A 23,293-nucleotide genomic window follows, 5' to 3' on the forward strand; every position below is an offset into this window, starting at 1 on the left:
GGCAGCACGGTGTTCGACTGGTTAGAACATCTGCCTCGCAGTTCCGAGGACCCGGATTCAAATCCAGCCTCGCCTGTCTGGGGTTTGCATATTCTCCCCGGTTGCCTGCGTGGGTTTTCTCCCACATCCCAAAAACATGCATGGTTGCTTGATTGGAGGCTCTAAACTGCCCGTTGGGGTGAATGTGAGTGCGAATGGTTGTTTGTTTATACAGTATGTGCCCTGCGATTGGCTGGCAACCAGCTAAGCGTGTACTCGGCCTCTCGCCCGAAGATAGCTGGGAAAGGCTCCAGCACGCCCGCGACCCGAGTGAGGATAAGTGGTTCGGAAAATTAATGAATGAATAAACTGAAGCCATTTATTGCTCAACTCCTCTGTGGAGACCCATGTTATGCATTATGTAGTGGGAACAATATATATTTTTTGATGGTATGGGACCTTTAAAAGCTTAAACATATAGGTTCAACAACAGTAAAACATATACAGTTACATTTCTGGTCATAAAGCTGTCCCATTTTTCTAAACTTTATTCATGCTCCTAACATACGTGGTTATCATCGATGAGCGTTCTTTTTGACAAAAAGGTCCAATCTGTTTGCGTAATAAGCCCTTTATATGGTTGTGTAAAAACAAACAAGGACGTGTTGTACAAAATGAAACCTCTAACTTTTTCCCACAAGGGGCATTTTGCTGAGCAACAGCCACACAGTCTTGTTGGCTTTCAGCAAGGTGCCTCTCGATTGTCGTCCTTTGGGCTTGTTGTGCTAGGAAGAAAGCACTGATTCATAATTAGCGACTCAGTCGCAACACTGTTTTGTTGAGAACGCCATGTCCTCATCGGAGCATTCCAGCTTGCATCGATCCCCTCACTACTTTGGAGGAGACTCTGGAACAGCCTTAGAAATGTGTATCAAAATAGTAGCCCGTCACATTCATCAGTACCCTTGAACTCGCTCTGGTTCCAAAAAACGGTGAGTACTTCACTCCCGCTCGTGTGGTATTGCTTAATTGCTGTTTATTTGGTTTTGTTTGATCATTTAAAAAAAAATAATAATAAACAACAATAATCTGTTAATAAACAGTCATTACAAAATATCAATACGTTTTAATGCAAAATATATTTGTATCTGATTATTCTATTAATCAATGGAATAATCGATAGAATAGTAGATTCTAAAAATAGTCGATATAGGCAGCCATAATTGCTTTTTTCCTCACATATAAACAGACCCAAACACATACAGACGCTGCTAGTATCCCAGAAGAACTTTCATGGCCAGAAATCGTCATTCGGTTGATACACAGCGCTGCAGTGCTCATTCTCGGTGTTCTGCAGAACAGCTACTCACTTCCTGTCATTTGTCCGTCGTATGACACCCCCGCTGCCTTTCATGTCCGCTTCGCAATTAATTTCAGCCGATAGACACGGTACGAGGTGATGGCGGTGAGGGGCACTCAGTCACCGCCCCCACTCACAGTGGGAGACATATTCAGCACAAACAAAGTCACCGGATGTGTGTTTAGTTGCCACCACCTGCATCCTTCCGTGTGTAGACATGTAATATTTGTACAGTTGGTGCCGTCTCCCACTGAGGCATCTTGTAATGACGCTAAACCTCTCCTAACACTTCACTTACGCTTCAGCTGACGTTTCCGTGTCGTCAACTCTGTCATACGTTCACATCTCATTTGACACCAGCATGCGTTTTGCTTTGTTTTGTTTTGTTTTTTGGCGCAGTGTGGGTTTGTTGCTGAGCCATCTGTGTATCCTTCTTTTGATTTGCTGCCTTTCCACTGAATTCCTTCGTCAGCATGAAGGTACTGACCACTGAACATTGGTAAAGAGGATGTTTGTTTGTGTTCATTGGTGGGTACAGGAATTCAGTATTCATGAATATTCATCAAGAAGACATCAGTTTGTGTAATGTACAATTTAGTAGAGAAGGAGATTGAGAACAACGCTGGATATTCACGGTCCCTCTATTCTGGTAGAAAATTCAAAGCTAAGCATAACTCATTTCAGCAACACTGGTTGACCTCCAACTTGTTTTAATTAATTTTGCCATGGGAAATCATGTAAAGTGAATTCATTCATTACAGGCTCAAACTACCATGAAACTTTATCAACCCAAAAGGCAATGTTTTCAATAGAAGTTTAACATGTCGAGCTGTCAAATGTAAAAATAAGGTAACCAACGAATTGCATCAATCATAAAATTGCATGGAATTAAAATAAAGTAGCTGTGTGATTGGCTGTCAACCAGCCCAGGGTCCAGGGTGTACCTGTACCTCTCCTCTAGGCTGCAGCTCACCCACGACCCTAATAAGGACAGGCAAAAAAGAAAATGGATGGATGAATGAATAGAATGAAGGAAAACTACTTAACATTTCAGGAGACCTCCCATTGTCGTCGTAAGTCATTTTGTAGAGCCTTGCACCCATGAAAATGAATTTTGGCTGCACGTTTGCTGATGTTTGATTTTAATATTTTCATATCAAATTTGAATACTAAAACTTTTTGTTTTACCAATATCATAAAATACGTCGAACCATGAAAATATTGCTCACTCTAGTCATGATATGAATTTTTCAACTCTAATCACACTTTTCCTCTTTGCCATTGCTCATATCCTTCTGTACTAGGGTCAAATTCAAATTCAGAGCTTCTTCTTGGGTAAAAAGGCCGATAAACACTTCTGAAATAGCACATTTGCTTAAGGAACCTTTAATTACATATTCTTATTAATAAATAAATGACACTCAACTCAGCGAAGACTGACCGTGTTTTCTCACTTGAATTATCAATAATGATTGAAAAGGCAACATTTTGTTTAGTCATTTTATTTCTATAATTCTCACCCAGTGTTTAAATTTTTAAACGATGACTTCTACAACATTCTTAGAGAATCACAATGTCCCATCACTGGTAAGCTACTTTTAGAACAGCCCTGCAGGCTACTTAGGTGGTCTTTGGGGGCTAGCTAGTTGGTAACCGCTGCTCTAAATTAACTATTAGATTTTGGAGGTTTTTATTATATGATTTTTGTCAGGCGGCACGGTGGACGTCTGGTATGCACGTCGGTCTCACAGTTCTGAGGACCGGGGTTCAAATGCCGGCCTCGTCTGTGTGGAGTTTGAAAGTTCTCCTGCATGCGTTTCTCCGGGTGCTCCGGTTTCCTCCCACATCTCACAAACGTGCATGGTAGGTTAATTGAAGACTCTAAATTGTCCGTAGGTGTGAATGGTTGTTTGCTTTTATGTGCCCTGCGATTGGCCGGCGACCAGTTCAGGGTGTAACCTGCCTCTCGCCCAGAGTCAGATGCGATAGGCTCCAGCACGCGCGCGACCCTAGTGAGGATAAGCGGTACGGAAAATGAATGAATGAATGATTTTTATCTTGTCTAACGCACAATTTACACTGGGTAAACACAACATTCTTCTGACCCTCCCTTTTCTCCCCCCCCCCCCCCCCCCCCCCCCCCCCCCCTTTCTGACTGCCCTGCTCATGGATGGTGCTGGAATCTGCAGTCTCATGTGAGTACATCTATCAAAAAGTAAGATCAAAATCTAAGAAATGGTTTGACTCAAAAGACAAATGTGCAAAGCTTAGAGTTGCCGTGTGTATTTGGCCTGCAGGTGATCTCAACAGAGAAGTCGTGGGACCATATTTTTCGACTGACAGGACCTGGTGCTGACCAGGACCCCAAAGGTCTCTTTACTATTGACATAGACACAGGAGACGTGTCAGTCACTCGCTCCCTGGACCGAGAGGTCATCGATTCATACCAGGTCAGTGGTCTTCTGTGTAAATTAAAACTCAAATATTGCAAATACAGTAGATGAGCAAAATTCAATAGACCCCTCCCCCTTTGAAATGGTTGATGATGCATGTTGAATATTATTTGGTGTACTGTGATACCACATTTAAGACCGAGAGAAAGTTGCAGGAAGGCCAAAATAATACAGACAAATGTAAACAAAGGCTGACAACTACTCCTACGCAGAATGACCATGAACCAATTTTTGATTTTTGATTTTTTTCAAACCTGTCCTGTTCAGCTGAATGGCCTTGCAGAATGGTGGATCTGTATCCATTTGTGCTGGAACAGTGTTGCTGTGCAACGCAGGAGTTTGAACTACTCCCTCTTCTTATTTACATTTTTGTCAATTATTCTGATGTTTATTGAGAACGCAGCCGGACAGAAAAGGGCTTTAGGGGACAGACAGAGGGACAGAGTGGACAAGGGGACTTGGGGTGAAAACCACAGCAGAACAATAGTGAGACAGTCGAGATATTTGAACACAAGTAACATTACAACAGTCATTTGTCATCGTGAGGACATGCAATAACTAACCAAGAGAACAAGATAAGAGAAGACAGAAAAGGGCAGGACATGATGTGGGAAAATGAACAAGGCAGTGCTACTGTCGAGAGGTGCGGTGGGATTCTTCTTTTGTGTCTAAACACCTGTAAGAACCTGTGAGTTGATATGTTAATATAACCTGTGTTGTTATTCGTGATCCCGGCACAAGTAATTCAAACTCATTAGTGAATGAACACCATATTCCATGCATGTTACTCAAATGGTTTATGGGGGCGAGTCAGCGAGCCCGTCCAGCACGGGACCCATCAAGGGGATTGGTGACATCCCCAGATCTAATCTGCAGGTGATTTATGTGGTCTTTGGGGGCTAGCTAGTTGGCAACCCCTGCTCTAAATTAACTATTAGATTTTGGAGGTTTTAATTATTATATGATTTTTGTCAGGCGGCACAGTGAACGGCTGGTTAGCACATCTGCCTCACAGTTCTGAGGACCGGGGTTCAAATCCGGCTCTGCCGGTGTGGAGTTCGCATGTTCTCCCCGTGCCTGCGTGGGTTTTTTCCGGGTACTCCGGTTGCCTCCCACATCCCAAAAACATGCCTGCTAAATTGATTGAAGACTCTAAATTGCCCGTAGGTGTGAATGTGCGTGCGAATGGTTGTTTGTTTATACGTGCCTTGCGATTGGCTGGCGACCAGTTCAGGGTGTACTTCAACTCTTGCCCAAAGATAGCTGGGATAGGCTCCAGCACGCCCGCGACCCTAGTGAGGAGAAGCGGTACAGAAAATGGATGGATGGAGCTGTTGGCCAACACTTCTCTCAACAAATTAGTGATACATGTACTCTATTCCCTTAAAAATATCAACATATATTCGCAAAAATGCTCGGAAAGCTTGAATATAAATGTAAATTCAATCTAATATACTCTTCCGATTTTCATGAGTTCACTTGATTAAAAATTCAAACAAGTAAATATCATGACTAACAAAGACAATCTTGCAAACTATCATCATAAGTACAAAGCAACATTTGAAACGGTATCTACGCGTACACGGTATTACCATAGAAATGGATGGGGATTGCATAGACGAGTGCAGGCCGGTGGGTCTGAGAGAGGGGTGTTCTGGCCGACTTCTGTCACTGCCAATCATTCACATATAAATGCGTAGAAATCTTCTCACTCTACGGACAAGTTGAGTGTATACTCAAAGTCAGACATGCGTACCAGCCAATTTTCTTCGCATCACCGTGTATAAATGAGTGAATCACAATTCATTCTAAATGGAAAGCTCATGCTCGCGATCTGCAAATGCACCCCTATTTCCTTATAAAAGGGCATCTGTCTTATGCATCCATCCATCCATCCATTTTGTCTTTACCGCTTATCCTCACGAGGGTCGCGGGATGCCGGAGCCTACCCAAGCTATCTTCGGGCGGGAGTCGGGGTACACATCGCAGGGCACATCGAAACAAACAACCGTTCACACTCACATTCACACCTACGGGCAATTTAGAGTCTTCAATCAACCTAGCATGCATGTTTTGGGGATGTGGGAGGAAACCGGAGTGGCCGGAGAAAACCCACACAGCCACGGGGAGAACACGCAAACTCCGCACAGGCGGAGTTTCATCAACATCAATCATGTTGATCATTTTTAATTCATTCCAAAGTTTAATTAGAGAATGTCATAAAACATACATATACATAGATTGCAAAAAAGAAAGCCGTGAATGTACAAACACTGCATATGTTGTTAAAATACATAGTAAGGAATAAGTATTACACAGGAAAAGCTGCAAAGGGTTGCGTGCGAATCGTTCAATTTACATTACATTTATGCATGCAAAATCACGGAAAAATATATCAGAAATCAGATTGTTATTGGGATTTGAAAGATTAACTGCATGAAGCCTTGAATAAATGAGGAAATGCGAGTGGTCCGATCACATTTCCCTTTCGCTTCATTCTGCACGCAGACAGCCAGCGGCCATGCAAACAGTTAATGCACATACAAGCACTTGAATGGAACACGGGTAAAAGTGATGAGCAGTGTCTTTTTCACGGTTATTTCAGACATTAGTCAACTCAATTGCAAATTAGTTAAGTTATTATGGTTAAAATGATTATGATTGTTTTTACAAATGACTGTAGTTTTAATACGTTGTGCATCTTGGGTAGATTGTTTTTTATAAATGACTCGTTTTAATACGTTGTGCATCTTGGATGAAAGATGTTTTTTCAAAAGATGATCATTATTCATGCGTACACGTTCTGAAGAGGTTCTAAATTTGTTCACAGAATACGTATAAATTCAAGTACCAACATATTGATGAATCGCAAACGTGAGGATGCATAATTTACACACAAATCTGTGCGTTCGTGCTGTTAGTGAATGAGGCCCAATGTGAGCAGGTACCCGAGATACAGAATAAGATGGTGATAATCGCTGGCAACTTAATGTGTGCAGAGTTTTGAAGTATCCCGTCTGCCTGTGCCTCGATCAAATTAACCAAAATCACAATAGACCAGTGGTCCACCCTATGCCACAACTTGGACGTGGTCTGAACAGGCATAAGTTTAAACCGACTTTTCTCCCACCAACATCTCCAAGTACACACCCTCACTGCACCGGAACGCCAAGTCATGAGGGAAGTCATGGGCAGACAAAGTTACTGTTGCGTCATTTGATTTAGCCCCACTTTTACGTCTGTGGCTCAACATTCAGAACAGTATTACCAGAAATAGCAAATAAGAAATGCTTTTCTCGGTTGTTTAATTGTACATTTGGTCCAGAAAGCCAACTATTTGTAATAAGAATATTAAAGTACATTTTCCTCTTTAACGTCTGTCGTCAGGCATTGTAAAAACACATCTTGAGCTTTGTGGTTTCTTCACATGGTGTCTTCACCACTTAATATGGTATTAACATCGGTGTTTGCTTATGCTCTTTGAGATCAGGCTGGAAATAAATGTAAGAAGATTACAGCCTAACTTTAGAACGCCATCACTGAGGGATTAACTCAAGATAAAAGGTGTGCTATTACAGGCTATTATTATTTGCTGCGGGTGAACAAACACAGATTGGCATCAATTGAGACCATGTTAAAGAGAATTTAATGTAAAATGTATTCCCTTTTTGACATTTGTAAGTGGTCAAAATTGTATCTATTTATTATTATTATCGTCCGAGAAAATGGGAAGAAAAGAAGATGGTATTAGATTTTACATTTAATTTTGGTCAGGATGAATTTAGCTAATACGAAGTGTAATTGGCTTCATTGTAGGAAAGAAGTATGAAGTCATAAATAGTGATCTTGTTTCCAGTTAAATATGTGAATTTATGTAATTCAGATCACGATAATTATATGTGGTTAGTTACCTGGAGAATGCTATCTAGTTCAAAATGTAGCACATATTAACTCCAGCAATACATATTCTAATACATACAGTGGGTACGGAAAGTATTCAGACCCCCTTAAATTTTTCACTCTTTGTTATATTGCAGCCATTTGCTAAAATCATTTAAGTTCATGTTTTTCCTCATTAATGTACAACCCCAATTCCAATGAAGTTTATTGTGTTATATTGTGTTACACATAAATAAAAACAGAATACAATGATTTGCAAATCATGTTCGACCTATATCTAATTGAATACACTACAAAGAAAATATATTTAATGTTCAAACTAATAAACCTTACTGTTTTTAGCAAATAATCATTCACTTAAAATTTTATGGTTGCAACACGTTCCAAAAAAGCTGGGACAGGGTCATGTTTACCACTGTGTTACATCACCTTTTCTTTTAACAACATTCAATAAATGTTTGGGAACTGAGGACACTCATTGTTGAAGCTTTGTAGGTGGAATTCTTTCCCATTCTTACTCGATGTACAGCTTCAGCTGTTCAACAGTCCGGGGTCTTCGTTGTTGTATATTACGCTTCATAATGCGCCACACATTTTCAATGGGAAACAGGTCTGGACTGCAGGCAGGCCAGTCTCGTACCTGCACTCTTTTACTACGAAGCCACGGTGTTGTAACACGTGCAGAATGTGGTATGGCATTGTCTTGCTGAAATAAGGCAGGGGCGTCCATGAAAAAGACGTTGCTTGGATGGCAGCATAAGTCTCTACAAAACCTGTATGTACCTTTCAGCATTAATGGTGCCTTCACAGATGTGTACATTACCAATGCCATTGGCACTAACACAGCCCCATTCCATCACAGATGCTGACTTTTGAACTTTGCGTCCATAACAGTCCGGATGGTTTTTTTCCTCTTTGGCCCGGAGGACACGACGTCCACAATTTCCAAAAACAATTTGAAATGTGGACTCGTCGGACCAAAGAACACTTTTCCACTTTGCATCAGTCCATCTTAGATGAGCTCGGGCCCACACACCGTTTCTGGGTGTTGTTGATAAATGGCTTTTGCTTTGCATTGTAGAGGTTCAAGTTGCACTTACGGATGTAGCGTCTGTATTGTACTGTATTTACCGACATTGGTTGTCTGAAGCGGCACGGTGGATGACTGGTTGGAGCGTCTGCCTCACCGTTCTGAGGACCGGGGTTCAATCCCTGGCCCTGCCTGTTTGGAGTTTGCATGTTCTCCCCGTGCCTGCGTGGGTTTTCTCCGGGCACTCCGGTTTCCTCCCACATCGCAAAAACATGAGTGGTAGGTTAATTGACAACTGTAAATTTCCCGTAGGTGTGAATGTGAGTGTGAATCGTTGTTTGTTTGAATGTGCCCTGCGATTGGCTGGCGACCAGTTCAGGGTCGTGGGTGACTGGTGAAGGCGTGGAGTGATTGGACTCTGTTCCTACCCTGACGCAACGCCTCAGTACCCGGCTTGAGCGGGCAGTACGGGACATGGTGCCAGAGCGATCTCCTGCAAAAAAGTCCCACACAGAACTTGGAGATAATGGACAATGGAGATCATCAGTTACTTTTGAATCTTCCGGCAGAAGCTTGAGCGAAATCAGCTCGCACTTACTTTAAAACACGAAAATTGTGCGCATAGTTCCCACGGTTCATCAGCCACCTTAGTTCCCTTTTCCGCTGTGAGGAACCTTTCGGGTGACGCACGGCCGTCTTGACGCCGAGGCGGTCTGCGTGAACAGTCATGAGGTGGCGGCCAATCTCGGCTATCGGCCGCCTGCAGTCCAGACAATGATTTCGCTTGTCATATACTCTACCAGCAACCTGTGGAAAGCCTGGCACTAACAGGCCACGCGCCGTCAAATCATTTTATGATTCTTCCACTGTACACTTTTTGCAAACAAAAACTTTCATTTTGCTCAGGTTATAGGTCGTTACGCCAGGGTGCGTGGTTTGGTTCCCCACCACAGGCTTCATCATCGCCCAGAGAGATCGTTTGCTGCGTGTCTTTATTTTCCCTTCTTAATGGGGACGTGGAATGGAAAGTCCACGGACAGCCAGCGGACCATATTAAGGCTTGTTCGAGAGTGGTGGCGGTCCCCGCATTGCTATCAATGTCAGAACACACACATTTAGACACCAATATACAGTAGGTGTGATTGTGTGTGTATGTATGTTATTTGACTTATTGAAGTTTTTAAATTGTAGCGTGAGTTTGCAAAGGCTTAAGATGCTTAAATATTCCATGCTACAGCTTGGTATTTGAGAAGAAAGTGTCATCCTCCCTTGTGATGTCCTTTGACAGCAGATCTAAGAGGCACCCGCTTGTCAAACCATGCCATGCAGTGAGAGGATGCACTCACAAAAATCATGTGGCTCTCGTTTCTAAAATCTCTTTAACCATCACATGAATTTGAGGTCTGAAATATCCCAGACTTTTAAAGGATTTGTGAAAGGCTATCAGTTGAATATTTTTACCTTTAGTTACTCAATATTTCCAGCAAAGTCCATATTATGTTCAGATTATACTTATGGAGGTTGACTGTTGTTCCTCTGACTCTTATCTGTTTTACATAATTGCATTTTTGAATTTGTAGAGAGCAGCTTTGAGTGTTTTATTAGCTATAAAATATAAATAATGTATTGCATGCCATTGTGAATGGGAAGCTTTACTTACTTTTACTGTTTTGGACATGTAAGACTATACTTCTAATTCTAAAAAAAACAGATCAACTGAGAATTGGGCCAATTAAAAAATCTGTTTTATGTACTGCCCTTTCTTTTTGTCACAAAAGCCACCTTACCTAAATGAAGCAGCAACAGAATTGGAAGTATAGCTTGAACCATACGCTGACCAGAATGATTCCTGTCGTATTCAATTTGGTAAACAATAAAAAAAAAAAAAAAAACTTGCCATGCACTCACCAAAACTTTCTAGAATACGTGAATATAATAATAGAAATTTTAAAAAGTAGAAAATTCCATGTCACTGATGGTGCAGCGGTCCACTCACCTGACATTGAAGGACGCATGAGTTAATTTCCCACTCAGTGACAGTGTGTGTGTATACGTGTGTGTGTGTGTGTGTGTGTGAATGGTTTTTCATTTCTACATAGTATGTGCCCTGGCTTTTATGACTAGATTAATATTTTAAGAGGACTACAGTCCAGTACAGTATATGGCATCCATTAGGCATTGAAAACATTTCAATTTTGATTCCTCATGAATTACAATAATAGACAACTGTTATACATGGCAATTTTATGCCCACTCCCTTTGTAGTTGCTGCAACTGCAAATATTTGTCGAAATCCCTCTCCTGTTTTCTGCTTGACTGGTCCATAATTTGCTGTTATTTAGAGTTCACAATACGGTGCCCTGCACACAAGGAAATAGGCACTGTACGCACATAGTCCCTGTATGTGGTCATGGAAAAAGCACAGCACACACACACACAAACACAAACACACACAAATACACACTACTCACACCTGTGGTCGTGTGTAGGTGCAGTGCAAACAGACCTGTGGAAACCATAATTGCAATAGTCTTTTTTTTCCCAGAATGTTGTCATCATGCTCTCATGACAACATGTGGCTATTACTTTATTTGTGTATATATATATATATATATATATATATATATATATATATATATATATATATATATATATATATATATATATACCTAAATGCCCAACGTAATTGTAGGTAAAACTACGGGACTGAGTTTGGGAAATCTGCCAACACGCATTGGGCCGGCATGGCAGATTAGGGCCTATTCCTTCTTCATGGCAGTACAACAAAAAACATGGCCCTCATTCCCCCGAGGCCAAAGAGCCTCTCCCTACAGCAGCGGGCAGACAAGCTTGACGGCAGAGGGTGCTAAGGATCACCGAGTTAATTATGGCTGCTTACGGACAGCGGACTTGGCTATGCTCGACCAAAATATGGTTATTCCTACAAACATTTTAAGTCAAACGAAAGGACAATCTTTAGAAGTAGCAAAAAAGAAGCAAAAAAGGCTTAACGCACAAAATCTTATTTTTGGGACGCTCAACGTGCGAAGGACAATTCTCGATTAGAAGAGCTACGACATTAGCTAGAAGCCATCAAATGGTATATAATTGGACTTGGTGAAATACGTCAGAAAGATGAAGCTTTGTTGACTCTCGATAATGGCCATCTATTTTATTACAGAGGATCAGAAAGCGGATGCAATGGTGGAGTTGGTTTCATTTTTAATAAAAGTATCGCCAATTTTTTTCGCCAAAGTTTGCCAGCGTCAATTTTTTTTTTCCGATACAATCGCCACATGTACCATCTCTATTAGAAAGCGTTACTCGCTTCAATTGATACAAATATGTGCGCCGACCCTCAGCCACACTGACGATGAGGTGGAAGCATTTACGAGGATCTTTATAGTCAATCGAAGCACAATTTTCGAACAGTCATGGATGACTTTAACGCCAGGATTGGCCTTAATTCTGGCGAGAAATCAATAGGATCCGGCGGAATGGGATAAAGAGATGAAAGAGGAGAACGTTTAATAGAATTTACTGAACAAGAAGGCTTATACATTATCAATTCGTTCTTAAACAAGAAATGGAACATAAAGTGGACATGGATAAGCCCCAAAGGAAACACTAGCATCATAGACTACTTTCTGTCCAACGACAAAGGGGTATTTACGGATTGTACCACCCTAAGCAAATTTGACATTGGAAGTGAACACAGATTGGCTCGGGTCAAAGTGCAAATCAACTGCCAACTTGAACGGAAGAAACTTCTCAAGAGCAAGTTTACCAAATGAAACTTAATTCAAGAAAGAAGCGACGTGTTTCAAATACGTTCGGCTAATCGCTTTAAAGCTCATCTAACGCTGGAAGACACAGATCTGTCAACACACAACAGCCCAATTGTAAACGGAATTGTTCAAACTGGACACAAAGTAGCGCCATCAACGAGAAAGACGACAACATCCAGAATATCTAAAGCTCCTCTCGACTTAATGAAAAAGCAACGAGAAATGAAGAAAAGGGGCAGCATTATCAACAAAATTGAATATGTTGAATTGTGCAAGACGATTCGAAAAAAAATGTGAGAAGAATTGAGAACTTACAACGTTCGACTTGTTCAGAAAATGCTTCACAATAACACTGGATGTATTTTTGGCTAAAAAGTGACTGAATTGATTTCCAGCCACTGAATCATTTTGGATCATATCGTTCGAAATGAACCGATATCATCCTCGAATCGAATCGGCAACCACAAATTCTGACACGAATTGAATCGTTGCTAAAACAAATTGTTACAACCCTAACATTTATTTATTTATTCATTCATTTTGCACCATTTCTGTTTCTAAAATTGCACCTCAGTTCTCTATTCTTTTCCTTAACAGCTCTATGAATAGTATAGTCAGTCATACTTTGCATTCACGTAGGGAAACTCAGCTTTACATTGCACTTGACATCTTTGTCAAAGCTTCCAAACATTTAATCTTGGCTTGTAGTCAAGTTCATCAAACTCCAGGGGCTGTCACCCTCCTACTGTGCTATCCTCTTAGACCCCCTGCAGACACACTGCTGTGCAGCATCCACCCAGATAACATGATTAAACAGTAAGAGGCCTATTGCTCAGCTTCATCCTGCAAATTTGGCCTATTCACCGACTGCGAGGTTATGCATCTTGACCCTTAGGCGGGCCATCACTTTGAGCTATGAAAGCCCTCACCGCATCATCTGCTTCACTAACTGATGGCCACATTCACCTCAAAAAACAGACATTTGAATTGAAGGGGACCACTGGATATTCAAGCATTGTCAAACTTACAGGGAGTCAAACTCATATGAATCAAATCAGGATTTTACTTACCTGTACTTAGGGTAAGGACCCGATATGGGTAGCACAGTCATTTTGATTTGGTCGCCAATTGTCAGAGGAAGGTTTAAATATCGGCATTGACATTGACATGCTCTCGAAGCTGTTTGAATCAAGTTTGTTGTAATAAATCACTTCTCATTATAATTTGACATATACTGTGATACAATACAATACATAATTTAATAAATGTAAGGAATACATTTTTGGGGTCTTGAACTGCACATTTCTGTGAAACTTTGATATCAGGTCACCTTCCACACCCAAGGTAGAACCCTTTATATTTTACTACACTGTGCATGAAGCACTTGACTTAATCCAAACATAAACTATAAAGAGCTTTGATGTACATGAGAACCTATATTTGGAGTTAAGTTAAATATCCTGGCAGTTCTACAATTCAGACGTTGACCAAAAATATTTTGCCCCTCCAACATCATAAAACAACTGTGAGTTCAAACAACCTGACAAAATGACCAAAATGACGAGACAAAATATGATTCTGTACCTCAAAAGCGATACCTTGGTGCCACGATACACCAGGGGAACCTTGGTGTTAATTCCAAAACCCTTATAAGAGGGATTTTTAAAAAATATATATTTTTATATTGCCTGCTAAATGAAAGAGTTATGCTTTTTCTATCTTTTCATTTTCTTACTTGCTACCCAATCTTTTATTCAACCTCCCCCATCCCAAGAATAGCTAGTTTTATCTTCGTTTGCAGTCCATTGGAATCTTTTCTGCTGATGTGATGAATGAATGATTTTAGATAAGAATCACCTAGATAAGACTTGTAAAAGAAATTTGTGCATAAAACAAACAATCTTAAGAAGCAATCTTTTTGCTAATGAGCATATGAACATCTTTACATAATTTACCGTCACTGTAATATTCTTAGCGACCTTCAAACGGGCACAAAACGATAAACACAGGCTTTCAAAGTACAAATGGGATCACGGAGGCATACACTTTTCCAATTTTAAGATTCAGAAATGGGTGCTAACACATGGATTACGCCAAACAGCTAGTATTTCATCTCCACAGCACCAGGTCTCATTATGTATGTCTCATTTCAACACCGTGGCAATTATGTGTGGGAATTCACAGATGTCATGGCATGGCTTTTTGGGCTCCAAGTGATCATTGTGCTACTTTAGAATGAATCTACAGCTTCCATGACTTGACAAGATTACTTAATACAGGGGGTCTTCAGTTTATGATGGTCATACAGCATTTCAAGATTACGAATTGCATGCTGTCTAGTTAAAATATCTAGTTTGTGCAAGAAGGGACAGTCAGTTATCGCTGGAGACAATGTTTTTCATTTGATTGTTAATTTCTCTTAACAGAGTTTGTACTTTCGTAAAATTATGTTCAATGTAAAATGTTAATGCAGTCGTTTTGAAGAGATTGTGAACGGGGCGGCGGAACAGATTTAGAAGTGGGGGGCCACAGTACTTTGGGGGCACTTTTAAGTGCATTTGGGCCCGGAAACCAATCGTCGACGGGCGGGAGTTGGGGTGGGGGTGAATTGATTGAATAAATGAATCCCACAAACCAATCAGCGAGGGGAAGTATAGTGGTGATGAGTTGTGGGTATGTAGTTCAGCATCTACCACTCCTAAACAAGGTTATTGTGTCTGAGCACAGTACAGGGCTCAGTACTTTCAGGGGGCCGAGCACAGTACAGGGCTCAGTACTTTCAGGGGGCACTTTTTATTACTTTCAGGGCACTTTTTACCGCCGAAAACCAATCGTCAACGGGGCGGTTAGGGGTGGTGGTGATGGGGAGTGCTGATCAATATTTTCCCTACCTGAAAAATGATATTGTGGCCGGGCAAAGGGGTACATCACACACATAGGGGCACTTAGGGTAAAAAGTGGGAGTTCACGTGCTTCGTGTCTCAATAACAAAAAAACTGGGCCACAGACAAGAATAATCTTGAATTAACTGGATTATACCCGTATTACAAGTACTGTATTATTGGGGACCCGTCATCCTCAATGGCAACTCCCATGGAGGCGCACATCCACGGAGCTATTCTGTAGAATGAATGAATGAATGAATGGGTTGTGTGTTCCTCCAGGCGATGTGGATCGCAGATTTTTTGTGCGTTTATTGAATAAAAAATCCTTTCCTGTTCACGGAGCTGAATTTGTTGTGTGATGATGCTTTTATAGAAATTTGGGTACAATCTATGGCTCCAATTATATGTTTGGGAAACCTTTGTTGAATTTCGACTTGTTGGTCATATCTATATGGGTAAATTGGGGCCAGGAAAATTATTGCATCCAACTCAGCCTGATTCGACCTAGTGTTGGTTGCAAAATGCCACGTCTCCAATCTCCCGCTAAAATGTCCCTGTGGCCACCAGTCCTTGGGACGACAGGAGCTGGGTGTGCACTCGGATGACTTAGTGTGTTGTATTTGTAGTTTCACTGTTGTACCACAAGGTTTTGTGTGTATGCATGGTCAGAGCTGTGTGGAAATTTACTCATGTCCCCATGCAGAGGTCCAACTTGATAAATCCAGCACTCTGTGTGGGAAGTTTCGTACACATACTTTAGGCACACGTCTGTGCGTACGCACACTTGATAATCGAGGCTCCGGCTAATCCGTGACCCTAATGAGGACAAGTGGTATAGAAACGGTACACTAAATTCTAAACTATCCAACAACAGTTCTTTGTATTTTTTTTTTCTTAATATAAAATACCTTGCTGAGAAAGAAAACAAAAACAAGAAAGCTAAACTATTAATTGGTCATACTCGGTTGTCAAAAAGAGAATATATTAATATCAATCTTTCACTTTGCTGGAGTTGCTCCGTGAAGAAAAATAAAATCTCCCTTTTTTGTGTCCAGGGCAGGGAATTGAGAATGAAAAGGAAAGAGAAACTCTCTCTCCTGTGCACTCTCTGAAAAGCAGAAGTAGGTTTCTACAAGGTGGAACACCACCAGCTGCTGGTAAAGACTGAGCCACAGGAGTGTTTGGGAGGTGATGAGTAGTATTCATATAGCAGCTACCTCCGAGCGGTTTCACAGGGATCTTGAGAAAACAACCGGCAGACACATCCCTTTGAATTCACCTCCACAGCAATAGGAGGAAAGGGTGGCTACTTCAATGCCACAGTGGGAGATGAACACTGAGCGAAATGGAAAACGAGTAGATGACAGTGGGGTGCAATGGAAAAGGCTTCCAGATGCATAATCCATAGTCCTTCACATTCATGTCTGGCTTGAATTATGTAAATAAAATCAAATTTGAATTTATTTAAATTAATCAATCTACTCAGGTTTGTAATTGTTTAGACAATAACTATTGGCGTTTACATCCATTTGTCAGTGCAAACACTTCCAATAATTACTAGTTATGACACAATCTGGAGAAATAGACCTTGTTCTGGCACCTGGGTTGCATTTGGGAGTTGTTGGAAGTTGTCAGTACCCTGCTCAAGGCACAGTAAGAGGGAGGCGAAAACTGAACAAAATGTTGGTTTTGTAATGAGCACCTTATTTTTCAAGTTCTGCATGCAGTGTTATAAGAATGACTTGAGGTAAGGAAGAAAGGAGTCTGAGCCTTGCATTTTTCTAACACAGTTTACCTACTTTTTTTTTGTTTGTTTATTTGTTTTGAATACTCACACACAATAAACCCAGAAAATTTCCCCACAGCACTTCATCCATCCATTTACTTTCGCTTAACTGAGGTCGGGTCGCAGGGGCAGTAGCTTTAGCAGTGAAGCCCATACTTCCTGCTCCCCAGCCACTTCCTCCAGCTCTCCCGGGGAGATCCCGAGGCGTTCCAAGGCCAGCCGAGAGACGTAGTCTCTCCAGCGTGTCAAGTTTGCTTCTATTATTATAGCTGACTAAAAAGTGAACTAGTCGATCACGTAAGGTACTGCATGAATCAATAAGGTTGATGTTGACTGGCTGCTATGGGAGTGAGCACTCCGAATAAATACTACTGTACCTACAGTATATTTCATTAACAGTCCATACATTGCTCCAAGGCGGGCTATGCAGTTCAACAGATCATCACTTTTCACCCTGTAGAACAGTCTTATGATTATTTATGCCCTAGGTCAGATTCTCTGCATGCTGATGTCTGCCACATTCTCCCGTCCTTTTTGGCCTTGTTGGAATTCAACATCTCCTTTATAAGAAGGACAAGAAAAAGGGACAGAATGAACATTAAAATACTATGCACCCAATAAACCTATCTAGGTTTTGTGTGGATGTGTGCCACAGCCTTTTACTTCCAAGGTGATACTGTGCAGTGGGGCAACTTATGGTAGAGAGGGTGTGTGAGGTCATGCATAACTGATTGGAAGAGGAAAGACTGAGAAGGTGGTGCAATGCTAATGAAAAATTTGACTTGCCTACTCTATCATTGCTTTGTTGACTTTTCAGCTAGCTGGGATAGGCTCCAATGCCCCCGCGACCCTAAACAGGATAGGCGGTGTTGAAAATGGAAAGATGGATGGACTTTTCAGCTACAATCTAATATAAAAAATGTAAGGCAATCATTTTCCCCAACAAAAAAAAACAAAAAACTTGAAGAACATGAAATATGAGAAGAGGGAATTATAATTGATAAAACCATTTCATCCCTCCATTTTCCATCCCACTTATCCTCACTAGGGTCACGGGTATCTGGAGCCTATCCCAGCTGGGTGAGAGGCGGGGTACACCCTGAACTGGTCGCCAGCTAGTCACAGGGCACACATAGACAAACAACCATTGACACTAACATTCATACCAACAGGCAATTGAGAATCTTCCACTAACCTACCATGCATGTTTTTGGAATGTGGGAGGAAACCATAGTACCCGGAGAAAACCCACGCAGGCACGGGGAGAGCAGGTAAACTCCACACAGACGAGGCCGGATTTAAACCCGGGTCCTCAGAACTGTGAGGCACATGTGCTAACCAGATGTTCACTGTGCCGCCAAATATACTATATATTTCATATGCTTTAGCTGGCATACAGTATTTGATCATCTTTGTTTGGAACATGTAAGCAATTAAAAATATGCATATATATCATGTGCAGAAAATACCGTATGTCCGCTAATGAGTTACTGAGTGGAAAGCGCGTTTCAAAATTGCAAATGTGCCAGATTAGTTTCTGACAGAGCATGGGGTCCAAACAGTCTGTAAATTATGCGTCATCAAGTTTAGAGTTTAGTTTGCACTCAGGGCACAATTACCCGGCCTGACTCAATTGATCTACTTGTATACGTCTTATTCTGTTTATTACCTTTAAACCTATCAGTGATGTATTCCAGGCCTAAACCATGAAGTGATTTGTGGACTTGTAACAGCACTTTAAAATCTATCTGTAACTAAGTCGAAGCAGATTTAAGAGCAGAATAATGTGCTTCCTTCTCCTTGTCCTCGTTACAATGCGGAGTGTTTCATTGCTCTTTTTGGTAAGGTTACTGTAGTGAGAAGAAAGTTGCAGCAGTCAAGCCTACTGAGGATGAAATCATGAATAAGTTGTTTATAATAGTGATAACTTTGATATGGTAAAGAGATCAGTTATCAATTAGCATAGCAACAGTATTACTGTAGTGTGTAGTATGTAGTAATATATTATACACACAATTGTGTTAAAGCAACAATTGTTTCGTCCACATTGTAGCCTTGACCAAGATACTCTGCCGTAATGAAGATTTTCATAGACGGTGTATCTGCGGCTGAGACCAAAAACTGGAGTGTCCTGATTTTCGTGGAAGCACAAGGCCCGCTGCGTGTGTTTGCTAATTTAGCAGACCAAGATGGGTGTTCAGGCGTGGCGGCGGTGTGTCCTTTGACATGCGCATGGCGGAATGACAATTTGGTAGCAGAAAGTCGATCCTGCTGAAAACATGTCTGTCTAGTGCAGTTGGTAGACTGCTGGTCTAACGCAATTTTAGTAAATTTGATTGGGGTACAGGCAGACAGATTCTGACGTTCACAGACGTGTGGTGGACGTCAAATGTAATCCATTCATACATATAGTATGTGAACAGCGGGCATCAAAACCCCTGAATAATTGTAGAAATCGATTAGATGAATGCATTATTAATATTATTATTAGCATTATTATACTTTTTATATCATGCCACTGGCCAGCACGGGGAGGCACACGAATTATCAGGGGTCGTGGGCCCACTTCACAGCTTAGACTTGCCACATTTAAAATGAAAGGGAATGAGCGGAGGCGCTTTGATTGGACAAGATTGAAATCGACTGTGATTGCGCCCTCATCAGCCAACACCAACAATTCCCAACCCGCCTCTGTCCAGAGTAACGCCACGTGCCTCGTCAGATTTACGGCAGCCACACAAATAGAGCCCTCGGAGTCATACAACTATTCACATTCTGTGTGAAGTAATTCAGTGTTTTTCTGCCCTTTTAGGGGAGCATTCTTCGACAAACATGCACCTAGCGTATTACCGATCGTCAGCACCCTTGCAATATGTAGAAGTGTGTCTCAAAGCTGTTTTGCATATTTATGCATATGCTTCCTAAGTCTATCAATTATTTAAATCTCCCAACTGGCTTGATCATGAAAGTCATAAAGTCCGGGTTCAAACTGTGAAATTATCTGTAGTTAAAAATTGATCCCACAATAAATGGTGAATGCAGTTTTTCACACAGGCAATTAATCGTATCCCTTTGCAATACATTATATTTATTGTTGCGTGTCCTGCTGCAAAGTTGTTATGGGTGCACACAAAACTCGGGCAACACTATGAACGGTACATGCAGTAATTTATGTGCACATTTTGTGTGCAGTTGATATCTCAACATGGGCAAAAATGGCTATCTTAATTATCATCAATTTAAGATATTCTTGAAGGCTTGACAAAAATCTCTTTCACCAGATGCTCTTCTAAATGGATAAACAGCACTCCAGTAGTGCTCTCATCCACATGTGAAAATCAAGTTGCTTTTGTTTTATCATTATAAAATAAAAAAAATGTAGACAGAAAAAAATCCACTTTAATCAGTACCAAGTATCGGAACGAATGCTATTATAATCACCCTTAATGAATAAAAAAAATGTGCAGTGGCAAAGCCCTCGTACTCTTTTTTTGTTTGTTTGTTTTTCAAACAAGTGTGAGCAATTAAGCAATACACTACATACAGTGATAATAATATTAGTAATCATCATAGGTATATATATATATATATATATATATATATATATATATATATATATATATATATATATATAGAGAGAGAGAGAGAGAGAGAGAGAGAGAGAGAGATTGCGCACTTTTAATCAAAGTGCTGCACAGATAAGTAAAAACAAGTACAAGTACTAATGCAGATAATTGAAAGTATTAACATAATAAATACGATTTCATAAATAAAGCAAACTATAAACTGTTTCATGAATAAAAACAAAAACACAAAACAGAGCACCACCTATAAATCCAACGTAACAAGGGTGTCTAGTTTTGCTTTCAACTTCTCTCTCGAGCAGGCCTGCCCGATGTCAAGAGGAAGACCATTCCAGAGAGATGGTGCTCACAAGGAAAAGGCTCTTTCACCAAATGTCTTCTTTCTGACCTTAGGAACAATTCGGAACAAACAGCTCCCCTCCGAGCACAGCAACCATGTGGGAACATGGATATCCACAACTTCAGTCGCATATATCGGTGCACAAGACTGTTTACATTATTATAGGTTTCAACAGCACCTCCAAATCTGCTTTAACGTGAACAGGAGGCCAGTAAATAGAAGTCATTACAGGGGTAATATGCTCGTACCTCGATGACCAAGTTAAAAACACAAGCTGACACATTCTGGACAAACTGAAGACCTCAAAAGCTTTTTTGGGGCAAACCTGATCAAAGCACATTGCAATAATCGAGCCTGCATGTCACCAAAGCAATCTCAGCATCTTTAACGAAAAGGATTGATCCGATCTTGGCAATTTTTCTGGGGTGGAAAAAGGCCTCATGCGTTACCTCTTTTAATGAAAGAGTACCCTATCTTTGGAATGAATAACACAGTCATCAAGAGACACGGTGAAATGATCAAACTGATGATTACATTTTAATGTTCCAACAGCATCTGTTTTAGCTCATTTTAGAAGCAAGAATTTTGTTGATACCTCACTGCAGCCAAACACGCTATAGTTTTATCAGCAGCAGAATTATTCATCCCTGCAGTAACTGCCATATATAATAGCAACACGTAAGCATAGGAATGAAAAACTATTCCAAAAGAGCACATGGTCTGACCTAATGGTTCCAGGTAAATAAATACCTAATAAATATAACTAAATGCAGCCCTGTGAATCAGGCCATTGTTTAAAACATTGCTTATTAGTTTTATCAGGAGAGTGGACACAGGAGACCTTTAATGATATTATATGTATTGTTTTTTTTTGGGGTTTTTTTCACAGCTGGAAGTGTCAACCACAGACCTAAATGGAAATCTTGTTGAGGGACCAGTGATACTCGTCATCACTGTCATCGATCAGAATGATAACCGGCCCATATTCAAAGAGACGCGCTACACTGGAGAGGTGCTCGAGGGATCGCCTACAGGTAGGTGACACAGTCTTTTACATTCTTCGAACCCTCATGAAATGATTTCCACCGGTGACGACTTCTTGATTTAGTAGCGAGTGTTAGTGAAATCTGTGTGGATGGTGTTGAAGTCCCATTTGTGTAGCTGAAGAGTAAAACAGAGAGACAAACATGTCCCGCAAGAGACCTACACGTTATGCAAGACAGACATGTTGAAAGACTCAAGGGTCTCTTGGCCTACATCGCGCCTTAAAGGGGAAAACCATCAAAGTTTGTTTATAAATCTTGGGGCGTACTTCTTCATTGGTAGTCGATAGTAGATTGGTTGAGTTGCTAAAAGCGTCTCTGGTCCCAGATGGAGACTGCAAGTTTGAAACTGTGGAAAATATTCTGAAAGATTCAACTTGTCTCAATATTGATGTAAGTTACCATGTTTAGTATGTAGGTTTAGGCTTCGAAACCTACCAGTGTGTACATTACATGTAAAGTATGTACTGTAAGTGTGAAAAGAGGATATATCTGGTGTATTGAATTTTGTTGATGTTATAATCACACTATAATAGGCACACAATTAATACATTTATAATTGACATCATAAATGATTCACACCCTTGAATTAAAGGGCTCCATTTTCATAGACAGCGCCGTCTGTACCAAGCTGGGCATTCCCGAGCAGCGTGGGGCCTGTGGTTGTCCTAAAAGATGCACCTGGCGGAATGACAATTTGGTGGCAGAAAGTCCGTCTAAATTTACGCCTGCCCAGACCAGGTCTAAATCCTGGCAACAGGATAGACTGCTGGTCAAACACGATATTGGTAAATTTCATTGGGAATATCCTTCAGTTACCCCTGACCTTCATGAGGGTGGATGAGGAAAAGAAAATGGATGGATATTCCTGTATTGGGAAAGAGTGTGGATAATTTGTCAAAATGTAAAAAAAATAATAATAATAATTTTTGAAACTAAAAAATTGGCAAGAATGTGATCAATTTTTTTTTTTCTAAAATGTATCTTGTGAGTGGGATGTGTGGGAGTGTAATGTAACCGAACAAGTACATAATCTAGTTCCTGACATTGGGAAGATGCAGATCCCATGATGAATACACCCTCATGCTGACAAAGCTCAATGACAGCAAAACTATATTGAAAAGAAAAAAAAAAATCTCTTGACA

At 40.8% G+C, this 23,293-nt stretch overlaps 1 protein-coding gene across 1 annotated transcript in view; it reads left to right on the top strand.

Moving 5' to 3' along the window:
• The window catches only part of cdh13 (cadherin 13, H-cadherin (heart)), a 279,998-nt gene that overhangs the window by 132,527 nt on the left and 124,178 nt on the right, over positions 1–23,293 (top strand). Inside the window, exons 5-7 of the mRNA XM_061677140.1 lie at positions 3,529–3,534; positions 3,637–3,789; positions 21,995–22,139. Of these exons, the coding sequence (XP_061533124.1) occupies positions 3,529–3,534; positions 3,637–3,789; positions 21,995–22,139 (304 nt within the window). The remainder of the gene's footprint in view (positions 1–3,528; positions 3,535–3,636; positions 3,790–21,994; positions 22,140–23,293) is intronic.

Source organism: Phycodurus eques, chromosome 5, assembly GCF_024500275.1.
Source record: "Phycodurus eques isolate BA_2022a chromosome 5, UOR_Pequ_1.1, whole genome shotgun sequence".
Classification (NCBI taxonomy): Eukaryota; Metazoa; Chordata; class Actinopteri; order Syngnathiformes; family Syngnathidae; genus Phycodurus; species Phycodurus eques.